We start from the raw sequence: 14,776 nt of genomic DNA on the forward strand, positions 1-14,776 counted from the left end.
TACATATAGGTAATATACAGGGTACGTATACCGAACATATACAGTACTCACAGGGTACGTCAATGTTGAAGTTGGAGAGAGGTGCAGACAGAAGTTGGTGGACATCCATGTGTACAGTGTCAGACCCACAACTCTGGGCCGGGTTTCCCAAGCATGCTTGGTTACATGTTGGTTGGGAGGCCGAGGCCGAGGTGAGGGCATTACCACACAGACACACACGACCATGAGTCAGGCCTGCATAGCTGTGTAGACATGCATAAAAATGTTATTGTTCATAAGTCAAAGCTGGTATAATACTTCTTTCTTCAATGTAAAAATTATTTTAGACAGAAAAAAAATCACAAAAGTAATAATTGTGCATAAATATTTAGGCTGCTCTATGAAATCTATGAATGTCATGTTACCTGTAACAGGAAATAATTATACATATTTGGTTTTGACTGCATTTAACAGATATATTTCAATAAAGGTAACAATTTGCTCTTAAAATTTAACTACACAAGGGAGAACTGTACCTGTAGGCAAGTGCAGAGCACTGTGTCGTGCATAGTTCATGGGTTGTCTGGGAGGTGTTGTAGTTGCCGGGGTTAATTGTGAGCTCCCTATTTGCTGGGGTGTCTGTGTAGCAACCAAGTGATGCTGGGGGAGAGAATACCCGCACATACAAACACAACATTATAAATTGTGCTGATGTTTTCTAATTGTTATGTACAGCAGTAATCTTATTACAATTTTCTAACTTTAATCATACAATCAATAGAAATAGCTTGTTCATTTTTTTTCTATGGATCAATTATGATTTTGAAAAAGTTATCAATAGCAAGTTGCTATGACAACACCTTACAGACTAAAGTTCACATCTTGTGATTATTTTTTTAATATTTACGCAAGTAGCACCAGTAATTTATATACCTACCTGCATGAGACCGAAGGCTGTTCTCAGATAGCAGTATAATCTGAAGAAAAAAACACTTAAATAGTAACACATCTAACCTCATAAAAAGGCTAAAAATATCAAATACAGGAAATATATTTCAAATTAGAAACTAGCAAATTTACTGTACTTACCACAAGAAGTAACACTTCAGGAACATTTTCCATTTTAAATTTCATTTATTTTGTTCTCTGTTATCACATATCTTCTGGTTAATGTTTGAACGGTCTCACTTCTAGCTGAGAACTATGGCCAGAATTGGCAGTCAACTTCTTTTCAGTTTTACTGGTTAGTTGTGGTCAGCATTTCAAGCATTATATGACAAACAACTTTAATTAGCACTGTAAACATGTCTTGTACAATAAACTTTTACCCCATATAATGGCCATATTTCAAGACTTAGTCTAATAGCTATAATTAAAACTGTAAACATGGTCTGGAACAAGAAACTTTTACCCAATATCATGGCTATAATTCAAGCCCAAGCCTTCTTGGTTTTCTTCAAAATATTCCTCCTTCTTGTCACCATCATCACCATCGCCATCATCATCATCATCATCACCATTGCCATCATCATCATTGCCATCATCACTGAGAGTCTCTTTCTTGTCATCATAATTTCTTGGACATAAACACATTGTCAGACCATTAGTTTTAGAGGAGCACATTTCAAAAGTTTTCCATTAAGTCAAATAATGAAAACTAGCCCCATCCCTAGTTGGCAAAGTTTTTAATGAGCCAACATGGCTTGAAGGAATTGGATAAATGACCACCAAAGGAACATTTCTGTGAAATATTTTGAAATCTGGCCAATGGTTACTGAGGAGCGTTTTTCTTTCCAATGCTATGGCAACCAGAGTTCTACATGGAACAATTTTCTTCCTGTGAAATTTAGGATAAATTCTTTGACATTAATGTTGACGACAAATGACGAACCTCTGTCAAAAATGGTAGTTTGTAACCAAAGTCAAACTTTGATCTTAATTTTATGGTTTACCTGGTAAAACATATGTACCAAAAAGTATTTTAATCCGTCAAACACTTTGAGCTCTTGTTTGGACAAATCAAACAGATTGAAGTTTTCAACTTCTGATGGAAAGCTAATTCATTTCTTTAATTTCAATAAGTTACTTAGGGCTCTAACAACTGCATGTTAGAGTAATGTTTGATGTCTTTTGTTACTTTGATCAAATGTATAAAGATTGGAATTCATATTTTTAATTGCTTTTCATACACAAGAACTATTACAGGAATGTTTCAAATGACTCCAAAAGGCCGTTTGTATTTGGGGGTTTTGCGAACAGGAACCCTTTTAGTATAAAACATATTATTAATGCAATTTGGAGATATTGCTCACAAACATTTTTAAAGAGCATGTGAGATGATAAGTCACAGCAAGATGTAGCGGATGTTAACTTGTGTCCGTTGTACATTTAAATGAGATTTTAGGGCAAATCTAGAATAGAAAAAACAAAAACAAAACATTAATATAAAAGAGAACAAAGAAACAAAATAACTAGCACTGGATAATTTTAACTGAATGATGCGTACTGAGATACAGGTATCCATTAACAATTTTAGTCATCTGCTGGAAGTGTTCAACTCCATAAGTGTGAGGTTACTAGTTCCTCAGTAATTGACCTTAATCTTTGAATTACTGACATTGAAATGGTTCAGCTCATCTGCTGGTCATGAGCAACCAGCATATCAAGGTTAAGATACCTAGACTACCTATATTGGAAACAGTTGTTTTTTTCAGCTCAAGGTCGCCACAACCTTGTCCCTTGACCAACAGTTTTACTAACCTCAAAATCCCATAGTTTATCTGCTGGTCATTACCAACTTGCATACCTAATTTGAGGTCCCTGTGCCACAACATCACTCAGTTATTGATCGGAAATAGATTTTCAGCTCAAGGTCACCATGACAATGACCTTCGACCGCCTGACCTTAATATGTTTAAGCTTTATCTGCTCGTCATGACCAACATACCTACCACATTTGAGGGCCATGGGCCCAAGCATTCTCCAGTTTTGAAGCTGAACCTGATTTACCACTCATGGTTGCTCAACCTTGACCTTTGACCTCAAAATAATTAGGTTCATCTACTGGTCTTGACCATCCTATTTACCAAGGTTCCTTGGGCCCCAGAGTTCTTCAGTTAATGATCTTGAATGGATTTTCGGTCCAATGCCACAACAACCTTGACCTTTGACCCACTGACCTCATAATAGGGTACTGATTTTGAGGTGTCTAGGTTTAAATTCTCACAAGATATAGATCTGTAACTGTGGGGAAAACCAGACAGACAGTCTGACAGACAACATCAGGGATATTACAGTACTGCACCATTAATATCTGGGTAGAGCTCTATAATGTGAGAATGAAGACCCTCATGTTGTACAAAGTTTATTCATTTATATATACAAAACAATAAAGATAACATCAAAATATCAGTAACAAACATGATATGTATGAAATCAAAGGTGACAATAAAATGTAAAAGTAATTGATCAGCAGCACAAGAGGTGTATGGTAGAAAATATAATGCAATGTCACTTGTTTTTAATTAAATAGATCTATATTCAATATTTCTGCTTAATTAGTATATGCTAAGTGTTATTTACCGGTAAATATATTTCAAGTCTCATGCATACAAATAGAAAGGCAATAAAGTGTTCATATCTATATTTATTACAATATATCTTTTTTTTTGAGAAATGTTTGAAAATATAAATAAATTGCCAATCAATTTTTGTAAAAGCAAACACAAACTGACTCCTTTCTAAAGCAATAATAAACACATATTTTATAAAAGTAATAAGTCAGAATGGCTGACAGTCCTGTAATTTTATTGCAAATAGAAACATGCTTAGATTTACTTCCTTAAATACAACAACAAAATAATGTGAATGATAACTAGTTGTCCAAAACACTTAATAAAGCACATTTGAATCAAATAACATCAATTAATTAGCTAAACCAATCAAAGTAAAACAAGAGCTCTAACAGAGACAGCCCACTCTACTATTATCTACTTTTAAGAGAAATGTATAGAAACTAATTCATGGTGGTGGTGTGCAAGCTTATTTATACTTGCACTCGGACAAGGCCCATTCGGAGAGTGCTCTAATAAGATTGTTAGTCATTTTAGTTTGTTTTTAGCTTAGCGCACAGAGGCAAAGTAACCCTGGCTAAGAGTTACCCTGGTTCTTTAACATGCACCAGTACATGAACACCCATTTGACCTCGCAGAAGAAGATAAGTTTTTTCTTAGTGAAGCTGCACGGAATCAAACCTGTGACCTTTGGGTTGACAGTCAAGTGAGTTACCTCTAGACTACGGATCCACCACAAAATAATACAATGTTGTGTATCCGTTCATTGCCAGTATTAGAAAATTTGCTTTTGAAAATAATATTGTTAATTAAACACAGCTTAGGAATATTATAAGTATGTAGACATATGGATGCAGAAAGCTGAAAAACCTTGCACTCGGTGTTGTACATGTCAAATGTGAGTACTTTTTGTAACCACATCTCTCAACACCATCACATCAATTACAATGAAGAAGGTACACATTGATGTCTTACTGCACAATATATTAATTAAATCCATACTTTAAATCCATTGATTTGTGTAGTAAAAACTGTCATGAAATAGTCATAAATGAAATCTACCTCTATACTTGTCATTTGAATTCAAACACTACAAATCATGCAATCTCTTCCAGTGCCATTTGTCATACAATTGATATTTTTCCATTTCAAAATATTGCATCTTAACATTGCAGGAGGACCAAAAAAGAACAGTGATGGCTTTCAACAGCCCCACCATGGTCAAAACGTAAAGGATGGCGACACCATGCCTCAAAGAAGTGGATTAATCTGCATTAAACGCAGCTGTATTGGCATTGTATTTTAAGCGTATTTTTTCTTACAGAGTGCATATAAAATAAAGTGCATTTTTTGTGACTGAGGTGCATTTTAACTGTGTTAAAAGTGCATTTTTTTCTGCGTTAAAAGCACATTAATGCACTTAAGTGCATTTTAACTGTGTTAAAAGTGTGTGTTTTTTTCAGTGTTAAAAGCACGTTTTTTTTCTGTGTTAAAAGCGCTTTGGACTTTGCACATTGCTGGGCAAGTTTTTGCCATGCGATGATCAACACTTGACGCACCAAGTAATGAACTGCTTAGGCACGTCTCAATGCTCCCTCCAAAGAGTGACTCGTATCAAAATGAATGGCCAACTGATTACCAACAAGAGATAGAAGAGGATGCAAAAAACGAAACTGTTTCACTATGTTGATGAATGATGGCTGCATTAATACAGTGAATTTCTTTCTGTATGATGAAATCAGTGACCTGTGTTTTGCTTGTGTTATAGAATTGAAAGTGTTAGGCTTCGTGAATGAAAAGGTCAGTCACCTGATTCATGTTGAAGAAAATGATAGAGTTGGTATTGTTATAGTTAACAATGTTGTTGAGAAGATAATGTACATTGATGGAAACAAAGACATGGCTTGTGTGGTAAGGCTTCAACTTCAACAGCCATAATGTGTAAGAATGTGACTCAAATAAAGAGATTAATGTGCACACATGAATAGAATTGAGCAGTTGGTATTTGAAAATTACAAAGAGCAAGTTTGGCAAAATAAACATTTTAGTTTTTCTGTACTGAGCCTCTTTCAAACATAATTTACAATTCTTTTTCGTTTGAGATAAGGTGCGCATGCGCAGAGCACTTTTTCGGTTGCGACTTCCGCAATTAGCACGAACGAAATTAAACTATGTTAAATTGATCGTAGATCAATTATTAGAATTATAGGAGTATAGCTTTAATGTACAGTGGTGCACTGTAAACTCATTTTATTGGAAATTTACAATTTTGATCTCTGACATGTTATATTTACGATACTTTTGGGTGTTTTTACTCTACGACACGGTCCACGTGTTTTTCAAAATGGCCGACGTGGGTCTCAACGTTGTTTGGAAAGACACTGACAAAACCGAACGTAGTTCGGCACATTCGGCGGAAAGTTCGAAAAAAGGGAAAGCTCCAGCTAAAAGAAATCATGACGAAGGTCAGACCAAAAAATCAATGCCGGTTTCAGAAAATATGCAGACAAAACTGTCGGCATCAGAGGACAAAATGCTCTCGGCATTAATTAGTATACAAAGTACAATGAAACAACATTCAGAGGTTTTGAATTCGTTTGCAAAACTATTGGACGTAATTGAAAATTACAACGATGAATACGAACAAGAGGACTACGATTTATGAGGCTGCCGAGACAGAAGTTTCTCACGAGCCAAAAAAAAGAGCTGAGGAAGAGCCTTCTGACCCAAACAATAATAGATTCAAAGACATGGCAAAACGGTTTAAGGCCACTGAGAAATGTGATAAAGAGGTGAATAGTGTACTCGCTGAGAACATTAATGATCTTTTCCTGAATGGGATCGAAGAAGAACAATACTCAGAACTCGTGAAAGATGAAAATAATGCTAGGCCTGCTTATTGTGAGGGGCTGACAGTTGTTAGGATGAACCAGTTAATCTGGGATGCTAGCTGTGTCACCCGCGGCACGTACAGCCGACAAAAAAGTTACAGAATATCGAGTCTTCGATCGTTAAAGGTGCAACATTGTTGACCAAAGTGGTTGACACTATGGCCAAACTTAAAAACAGTGCCAGTGACAGTGATCTTGGGTCATTGATTGAGAACTGTAATGATGCTTTGGCATTGTTAGGCCATGCCAACAAGCAGGTGAACCTGACCAGAAAAGACTCTCAGGCCGGAACTGAAACAGGAATATAGCCATCTTTGTAGTCAGAGTAGACCGTTTACAAAGTTTCTTTTTGGGAACAACCTCTAAAAATCAGCAAAGAAGATCGAAGACTGTTCCAAGATCAGTTATGAAATGTTCCAAAATAGAGTGTTCAGAGGACCAATACGCAGAGGCGTAATGCGTGGCAGATTCAGAGGCAACTATTCTGCACGATTTAGAGGCAGAGGGCACGGTCCTTCAGAGCCGAGCACGTCTACATATGATTCAAACAAGAGGCCCAAAAGGGCCTATGCTCTACTGGCATGGCTTTTGTGGTCATATAAATCCAGAGCATGTATGTATGGGTAAAAGGCAACAGACATATACTTTATGTTTTGTGTTTGGGTTACCTGAAAACGTAGCACGTTCAACATCTGAGCCCAGAAAGTATTGTCAACAGATTAGTTGCATGAACTATTTTAATATGTGCCAAGTAAAAGTCATCTGACAAAAAAAAAATGCTTTCAAAACTGTACTCATAGTAAAATTTTCTGTAGTTTTCAAGTTCACAAGTTAAAAAAAGTTGGTCAAAAGGTCAAAGTCAAGGGCATCCTAGGACAACATTGATCAATTTGAACAAACATTCACAATCAATTGTGCTGAGATGGATGCAGGAACACACAAAAAGATTTTCAAACCTTTCCAGATTTATGTTTACCAAACCTGTGAACCCTGGGTGTGGCCAGTAATGACACCAGGTGCATAACTTAAACATTCACAACCAATTTTGTTAAGATGAATGCGCAAACTACAGAACATAAAGCTAAAAAATGGCCTTAGGGCTTTCAACAAGAACAAGGCAGAGTAATTCACAAAATCAACTGCAGAAGCAAAAAGCAAATTGTCTCTCAAAATTCTAGACTTGCAAATTGTCTCCCTTAAATCTAGACTTGAATTTACATGTACATGTAAACTTGGCTTAAAATAGAATTCGCTCATGCAGACCTGGCTAAAAATAGAAAGCATTTCTTTAAAACTTTCATGGCCTATAATCTAGGCATTTATGGGTGGTTTTCGAAAGGAACAGAGCTCTAATGGATATCTAGATACTGTACAAGTTTCATCGAGATACAATCAAAACTGAAGACTGTATCGTGTTCACAAGCAATTGTTTACAGACGCACGAACGCACGGACGCACGGATGCACATACTACGTACACATTACCATCGCATAAGCTCTTCTGGCCTTTGGCAAGTAGAGCTAAAAACTACCGAGGCCGGGGATCTCAGATGACATACAGACAATAAAACAGGTGAGAACAATTTTCTTTGGAAAGGATGGTATTTGTTTAAAACTATATTGTATTGCAATTGCAAAATGATAATAAGAACATATACACATGAATTTTTTTTCAAAAAGCTCAAATGATTGTACATTTTATTATCTTGTTAATATTGCATTCATATCAGCTGGCTTTGGAATCAATGTGTACTGTATTTATGCTCGATATTAAAAACTTTACCTAAATAATAAAATTTGCAATTAGCAAATGTATTTGAAAACTAGACAATTTCATATTTAAGAAATATAACACACCACTTCGGGTCATATGACATTATAAGGACCGGCCATTCAGCTCCCGAAGGTGTATATGGACTGAGAAATTCAGACTCAAAGTGATTCATGGACTGTTTTACGGGTACGAGCCACCTAATCGGCCATTCAAAAGACCAACATCAAACCCAGAGTTGAGGTTGACAGGTCGTCACTTTATAAAGTTAAATCCTCACAGAACCAGCAATGGGAAAAGATCTAAACCTGACTGTGAAGTGTGTTCAGACAGGAGTCACAAACGGCATCAAACCACTTATTTCTGTGGTAACTGTGAAAAACCAATGTGTCCAGTGCCTTGTTTCATGAGGTACCATACTCTGAAGGATTCTAAAATTCAGTGCTCAGGTGATTTGCACAATTGACATAAACATTACACATAAGATTTAGGTAGAAAAAAAGGACAAACATGAATTATTATTGTTGTTTTATTGCAAATTCTCAAAATTCACAATTTTGGATACAAAAAATGGGGATTTTACCCAAAAATGACGAACAATTCACAAAACAGTAACATAATAAATGTACAATGTGACCACCAAACATATTATCAACAAAATGTGTTAATATTATTTGAGAAAGAATAAATTTAACAGCTGTAAACTGGTGTTAACAATTGTACCCTCAATAATTAAATTTTCTAATTAATTACATAGTGTATGTGTAATTAAAACCCAATTGATTACTTAGCGTGCAAAGAGTTAAACATGACAGCATAACATGTATCTTTCATCACATTTCTATTGCAGCCCCAAGTACCCAATAATACGCCAAGTGTAGGGAAAGTCTACCAGAGGATGTTGTCTGTACAATTTCAAAAGCCCTCTTCACCACTAAAGTGGATAAAAGGGGTGAGAGAGCCCACTTACTCCTGGAGCGAGTGAACAAAATGTGGTGGTATCCCCCAGAACCACCCTTCCTTGTCCAGGGCCGCCCCTCAGTGGACCAGTACTTTGGAATTGACTTTTCCTATGGATGCCCCACAAACTTTAGCATGTGAATCTTAAATGCCCACATGAGGGATGCCAAGATGTACAGCCTATACAGCTTCTGGCATTTACAACAAATTGAGGCATGCTGTGGATGTCAGCACTATGTACCTTCCTGCCTCTGTATATCTTCAGTGCCCCTCATGCAAAAGGAAAGTGATTGCATGGAGTCACAACATTATATGTCAGTTAGACATTGCAAAGCAACATGTTTTCCCATGCATTCTCACTTCCATAAAGGCATGTGATTTGAAAGTTGTCCGGCTTCTACGTGAAAGAGGTCTGGGCAACAGTTCATCAAAGATCCAAAAGAAGCTGCATGAAGGACGTAGTAAAGGATGGATGTCAAAAACTGCAAACTATCTGTGAGACTGCATGTAATGAGGTCAACGAGATCGCCTGAACCGGAAGTTGTATGTGCCTTATGCAAAATGTCAAGATTTTAATACAAGTTTTATATGCCTAAACTGGATTTATTAAATGATTTTATACTCTAGGTAAGTACAATAATCTTTTATCTTTTTATTGGTGCCGATTTTGTAACTTTGCAATATTTGGTTACATAAGAAAATCATTTCGGAAGCAACCACTATTCAGCTATTCGGTTATGTTTTTGACGTTCGCCATTTTGTTTAGGAAAATAGTCATGTGATTATATTGCCTTGTACGTCACCAATTCGTGCGATTCGTCTATGAATCGTCATCAGATTGCGAGCAACAATGTCCGAAGAAAGGTTATGCTTTAAAAATAATTTGATTTTACATTTTTCAGTATATTGAATTTATTGCTTAAAGTCGTCAATATTTACTGACATATATCGTAAGGTATACCCCTCCATATAGTTTTAACTGTGTTTATACAATAGATTAGTGTTTATTCTATCAGAAATTGCCCAGTTTGTAGACCAAATATGCCGCGCATTTGTGCGCACATGGATAATATTCAGCCCTCTCAGATCACCATTTTTTTTCTGGAGTTGTCTTCCTTGATGAATGTTATTTCGGAGTAAACTGTGTTTCGGACAAATTTGTAAATACTATGTCAGTTTGTGTAACAGTGTTGATACTTGATTGTGTATGAAATGCATGGAAGTAAATCGAACTTTACCTTCATACAATAGAAAATGTGTTCTTTTTCACATTATCCAAGAACATTTTGCAATGATTTAATAAGATGAATTATTCACTTGAATGAGTTTTTCACTGACTTATTCAAGTTATTGGCAACCAATAGATAATTGACAGTTAAGCATTTTACTTTGGATTGCCGGTTTAACGGTTTATGCCACCAATTATATTTAATTATTATTACAATGAAACATGAATATTGTAATAAATAAATAATTATGATTTTTTATAATAATCTTATAATTCCATTTTATGTATATATACAGTCAAGTGAAATATTGCTACTGCGGAGCGATAGACAGACACCAGTGGGCCCCCACATCACAGTGCTGCCCTGACCCTGAACTTTCTAGCGCCGACTCCGATATTATATCAGAAACATCAGAAATATCTTATGAATCGGCTGATTCATGGACCAATGATCGCCTGCCACCATCTTTAATTGAGGAGTTGATGGTATTTTTTGGCAATGAATTGTATTGAATGCTTTTTTAAATTTGTATGACACATTTCTTTGCTATAGTTACCTGCCTTTTTTAAGATACCTTTTATGGTCAATATATTTAAAGCCTTTTATTAAATAATAAATATTTTTATAATAGTTACTAGGAAGGCTAGGGAAAAAAAATGATTGTCACGCGCCGTTTAGATTTGACCTGTCTTGCTGAATTATATGTGTCAACATTTATTAGATATATTAAATATTACAGTTTAGAACCGTATATTCAACATTTATTATATATTAAATATAACAGTATAGAACAGTTTATTTAGGCATGAAATATATTTAAAGTTGTTTTTTTCAGTAAATTAGGTATATCTTTTTATTTTTCAGTTGTGTACACCAATAGTAGTCATTTTAACTTGTAGCTTTGGCACTCCTGAAAATAACACTCGCTCACTAAAATTAAACTGACAATTCACAGAATCAAACAAATATTCATTTATTGATTGTTTTTACAGTCTGATGACACAACAGATTTTGATCAGACCACAGTATTGACCAACCAGACCACAGTATTGACCAACCAGACCACCGTATTGACCAACCAGACCACAGAATTGACCAATGTTGGTGAGCTGCAAACAACGTCCGCACAATCAGATAACCAGGTAGGCAACAACATTTGTCCATCTTATAGTGTACATGTAAATTTTATAGAAATATTTACTCTTGCAAAATATTTATACATGCACATATTTTGAAACTCTATCAGGACATTGTGTTCGACCCATTATTTTAATAAAATGATTTGCATTTGCCTGAATCAAACTTTATATACATGTATATTATCATAACATCATGTAATTAAGATTTACAGATTAATATAAAAATAAATATATTGATAGCCTTACAAAATGTTAACACTTGATCAGTGATGAGGGTAATGTTTATTCATTTTGAACAGCCCACATGTAGCAAATGTGAACACCTGGAAGCAGCCCTGAAAGCTTTGAAACACCTTGAAGCAGCCCTGAAAGCTTTGAAACACCTTGAAGCAGCCCTGAAAGCTGTGACTTCAGAAAACGCGGAACTACACATGAAGTTAGATCTACTTGAAAGCAAGGTATGTTGTTATGTATGAATTGACAGTGTATTATATATTAATCACACCTGCTTGCATGTGTGTATAGGTGTTGGGTTTTAAGGCCATACTAACAGCTATAGTAGTTTAATAGCTTTGAAATGCTTGCGTATATAATACTAACACTGTGGAAAGTAGCCTGAGATACATGATCTCTTTGTGTCGATGAGCCGTAAATCTCAACTAACTTACTGTATGTAGTAATCATTTAGTGCATTTAACACATCCCCGCATATTTGCTTTATGCATGTACTGTATGCTCATATCTGCAATGTGTAGTGCTTGGTGATTGGAAAAGATGGGGCTTGATTTTTTTATGTATACCTGTGAAACATCATAAAAGTCAAGCCCCATACTCGTAACGTTTTTGATGTATATGTTTTCATTGGTAGAAAGTATAAACTGGAAAATAAAATATTGCAATATGTATTTTGTTTAACCTGCTGTAGACAGTCTAGACATGATTAAACTGATTGTTAGGAGCATTCTGATCTGGTATACACTGTGTCCGACACAATTCAAATCAAGTTTAGGAGGTTATCTAATTTTAATTAAGATAATGTAGAAAAATACATCAAAGGCAAACAGCTTTAATTGTTGTATATAATAGCTTAGTTATCATTTCTTTTTTTTCTCTAGCGATCCTCCTCCCCAGTGTTTAAGAGAAGAAAAGTGAACTCATAATCTAACAATGGCTACAAACTCTCCACCACTAATAACTAATAAAGACATAATAGAACAGTTTAAGAAAACAAATAGATCTGAATGTGTAAATTGGTTGATGTCAGCTCATTCTTGCGAGGTAAAACCAACACAACAGTCATATTTAAATATTGTGAATAAGTCCATAAAAACATTTTTAAATTTAAACAAAAGTAAAAGTCGCCCAGAAGGCAAACAGCAGCTGGAGAAATTTCTGAACAATGATGTAGATTTCCCCAAAGCATCAACACATCTAAGGAAACCTAAGGAAAAAGATGTTTCTTGTGACTGTTCATATAAAGTTGTAAGTCTTGACTTGGCATTAGAACTTCAGACAGTTAAATTGGATAAAAAAAAAATTGAGTTAGAGTTTGAGAATCTGAAATCACAGAATATTGCCCTTAAACGATCTAAAATCTCAAAAAGTACTCTTAATAAATTGAATGATAGCTTGAAACACAAAACTGTTGTTATTAAATCACTGCAGGCAAGTTTAGATAGGGAAAGAGCAACATTACGAAGAATTCGTCTCCAGAATAGTCGTCGCGATTCTAAAATCCATGAATTAAAAGAACACATAATACTTCTGGAATCAAAAATTGATATTATGAATGAGTCTATTGTTGAAAAAGATGAAGCTGTAGAAAATCTTGATGAACAATTAAAATCAGCACAAACAGATCTCACAGATGCTAGAGCAGAAGTGGATTGGCTAGCAGACATTGCAAATGAGTTAGACAGTGTATCATTTTATGATAGTGATAGTAATAAATATTCGCATAAACTTCGCCAATGCATATATCATTTATTAAGTCTAAATGTAAGTGCACAAAATGTTTCTGGTGTTATACAATCAGTTCTAGGATAAGTTGGAAAAACTGTTGATAAATTACCATGCAAATCAACTATATTGAGTTGCAATGTGGAAAGATTAATCCTTTCTCAACAACAGCTTAAGGAACAGTTGCCAGATAAGGAGAATTTAACGTTATATACTGACGAAACAACAAAGTTCGGTACAAAATATTCCGGTTACCATACCTCTGATACTGATGGCAATATGTATGTACTTGGAATGCGAGAAATTTTGACCAAATCAGGTCAAGATACATTAAGTTCATTTGAAGAAATTTTAAATGATATTGATGAAAGAACAGTGGATGCCGACCTTACATCAAAACGGATTCTCTTAAACATTACTGCGACAATGAGTGATCGGGCAAGTACTGAAAAAAATTTTAATAACTTATTACAGGAACTGCGAAACACTATATTACCTGAAATGTATGAACACTGGGATCACTTGACAGCAGAAAATCAGGTAGCTGCTAGTACAATTCTGAATTTTTTCTGTGGTCTACATAGTCTGATACATTTTGCTGAAACTAGCAATAAAACATTAATTCAAGTTGAAAATGGATTCTTTGATATCAATGCACCAATTTTAGATCCATCTTTTAGAAAACAAAGTGAGTCAGGGACATTACGATTAGTGAGAACCTCATGTAAAGCACTTGCTAGGGGCGCGGATGAAAAATCGGGAAAGTTTAAAGAATTTAACATTTTTGTGAAGGATTTTCTGAAAGAAAACAAATTGCATAGTCTGCCACTTGAGCCATTTCATGGCAACCGATTTAATATTTTGTTTGAAAGCGCTGTTGCAGTATTTTTCCTTAAAGACAAAATAAGAGAATTTCTACTTTTCAATGATTCAAACAAGTTATTAAAGTCAGTGTTACATGATATTCAAATAATTGAATATTTAGCTGGACTCAAAGCACTTGGGCTTGTAAGCCGGTTGATTACTGGACCTCTGTGGTGCTTAATTGAAAAAACCCCAGTACATATTCTAGATATGAATACACACTACCTTGCCCTTGTTAATTTCTTCAAAGATGCCTCACAGAACATAAACTTGTTCATGACTGGAAATCTGCTCTTGTTTGGTGAGGAAACAGAACTCAACAAGGATGCAATGTTTGATTCTTTGACCTTGGAGTGGGAGCATGATGACAAAGTTGAAGTATTCCTTCAAGTGATATTTCCGGCATTGAGAGA

The 14,776-nt window shown here is 35.2% G+C and overlaps 1 protein-coding gene across 1 annotated transcript in view; it reads right to left on the reverse strand.

Moving 5' to 3' along the window:
- The window catches only part of LOC128216058 (uncharacterized), a 76,308-nt gene extending 75,207 nt beyond the window's left edge, over positions 1–1,101 (reverse strand). The window contains exons 1-4 of the mRNA XM_052922654.1: positions 1,069–1,101; positions 917–956; positions 516–639; positions 52–242 (exon numbers count right to left, since the gene is read on the reverse strand). Coding sequence (XP_052778614.1) covers positions 52–242; positions 516–639; positions 917–956; positions 1,069–1,101 — 388 coding nt within the window. The remainder of the gene's footprint in view (positions 1–51; positions 243–515; positions 640–916; positions 957–1,068) is intronic.
- Positions 1,102–14,776: the final 13,675 nt, after the last annotated feature.

The sequence above is a fragment of the Mya arenaria genome, chromosome 2 (genome assembly GCF_026914265.1).
Source record: "Mya arenaria isolate MELC-2E11 chromosome 2, ASM2691426v1".
Taxonomy (NCBI): Eukaryota; Metazoa; Mollusca; class Bivalvia; order Myida; family Myidae; genus Mya; species Mya arenaria.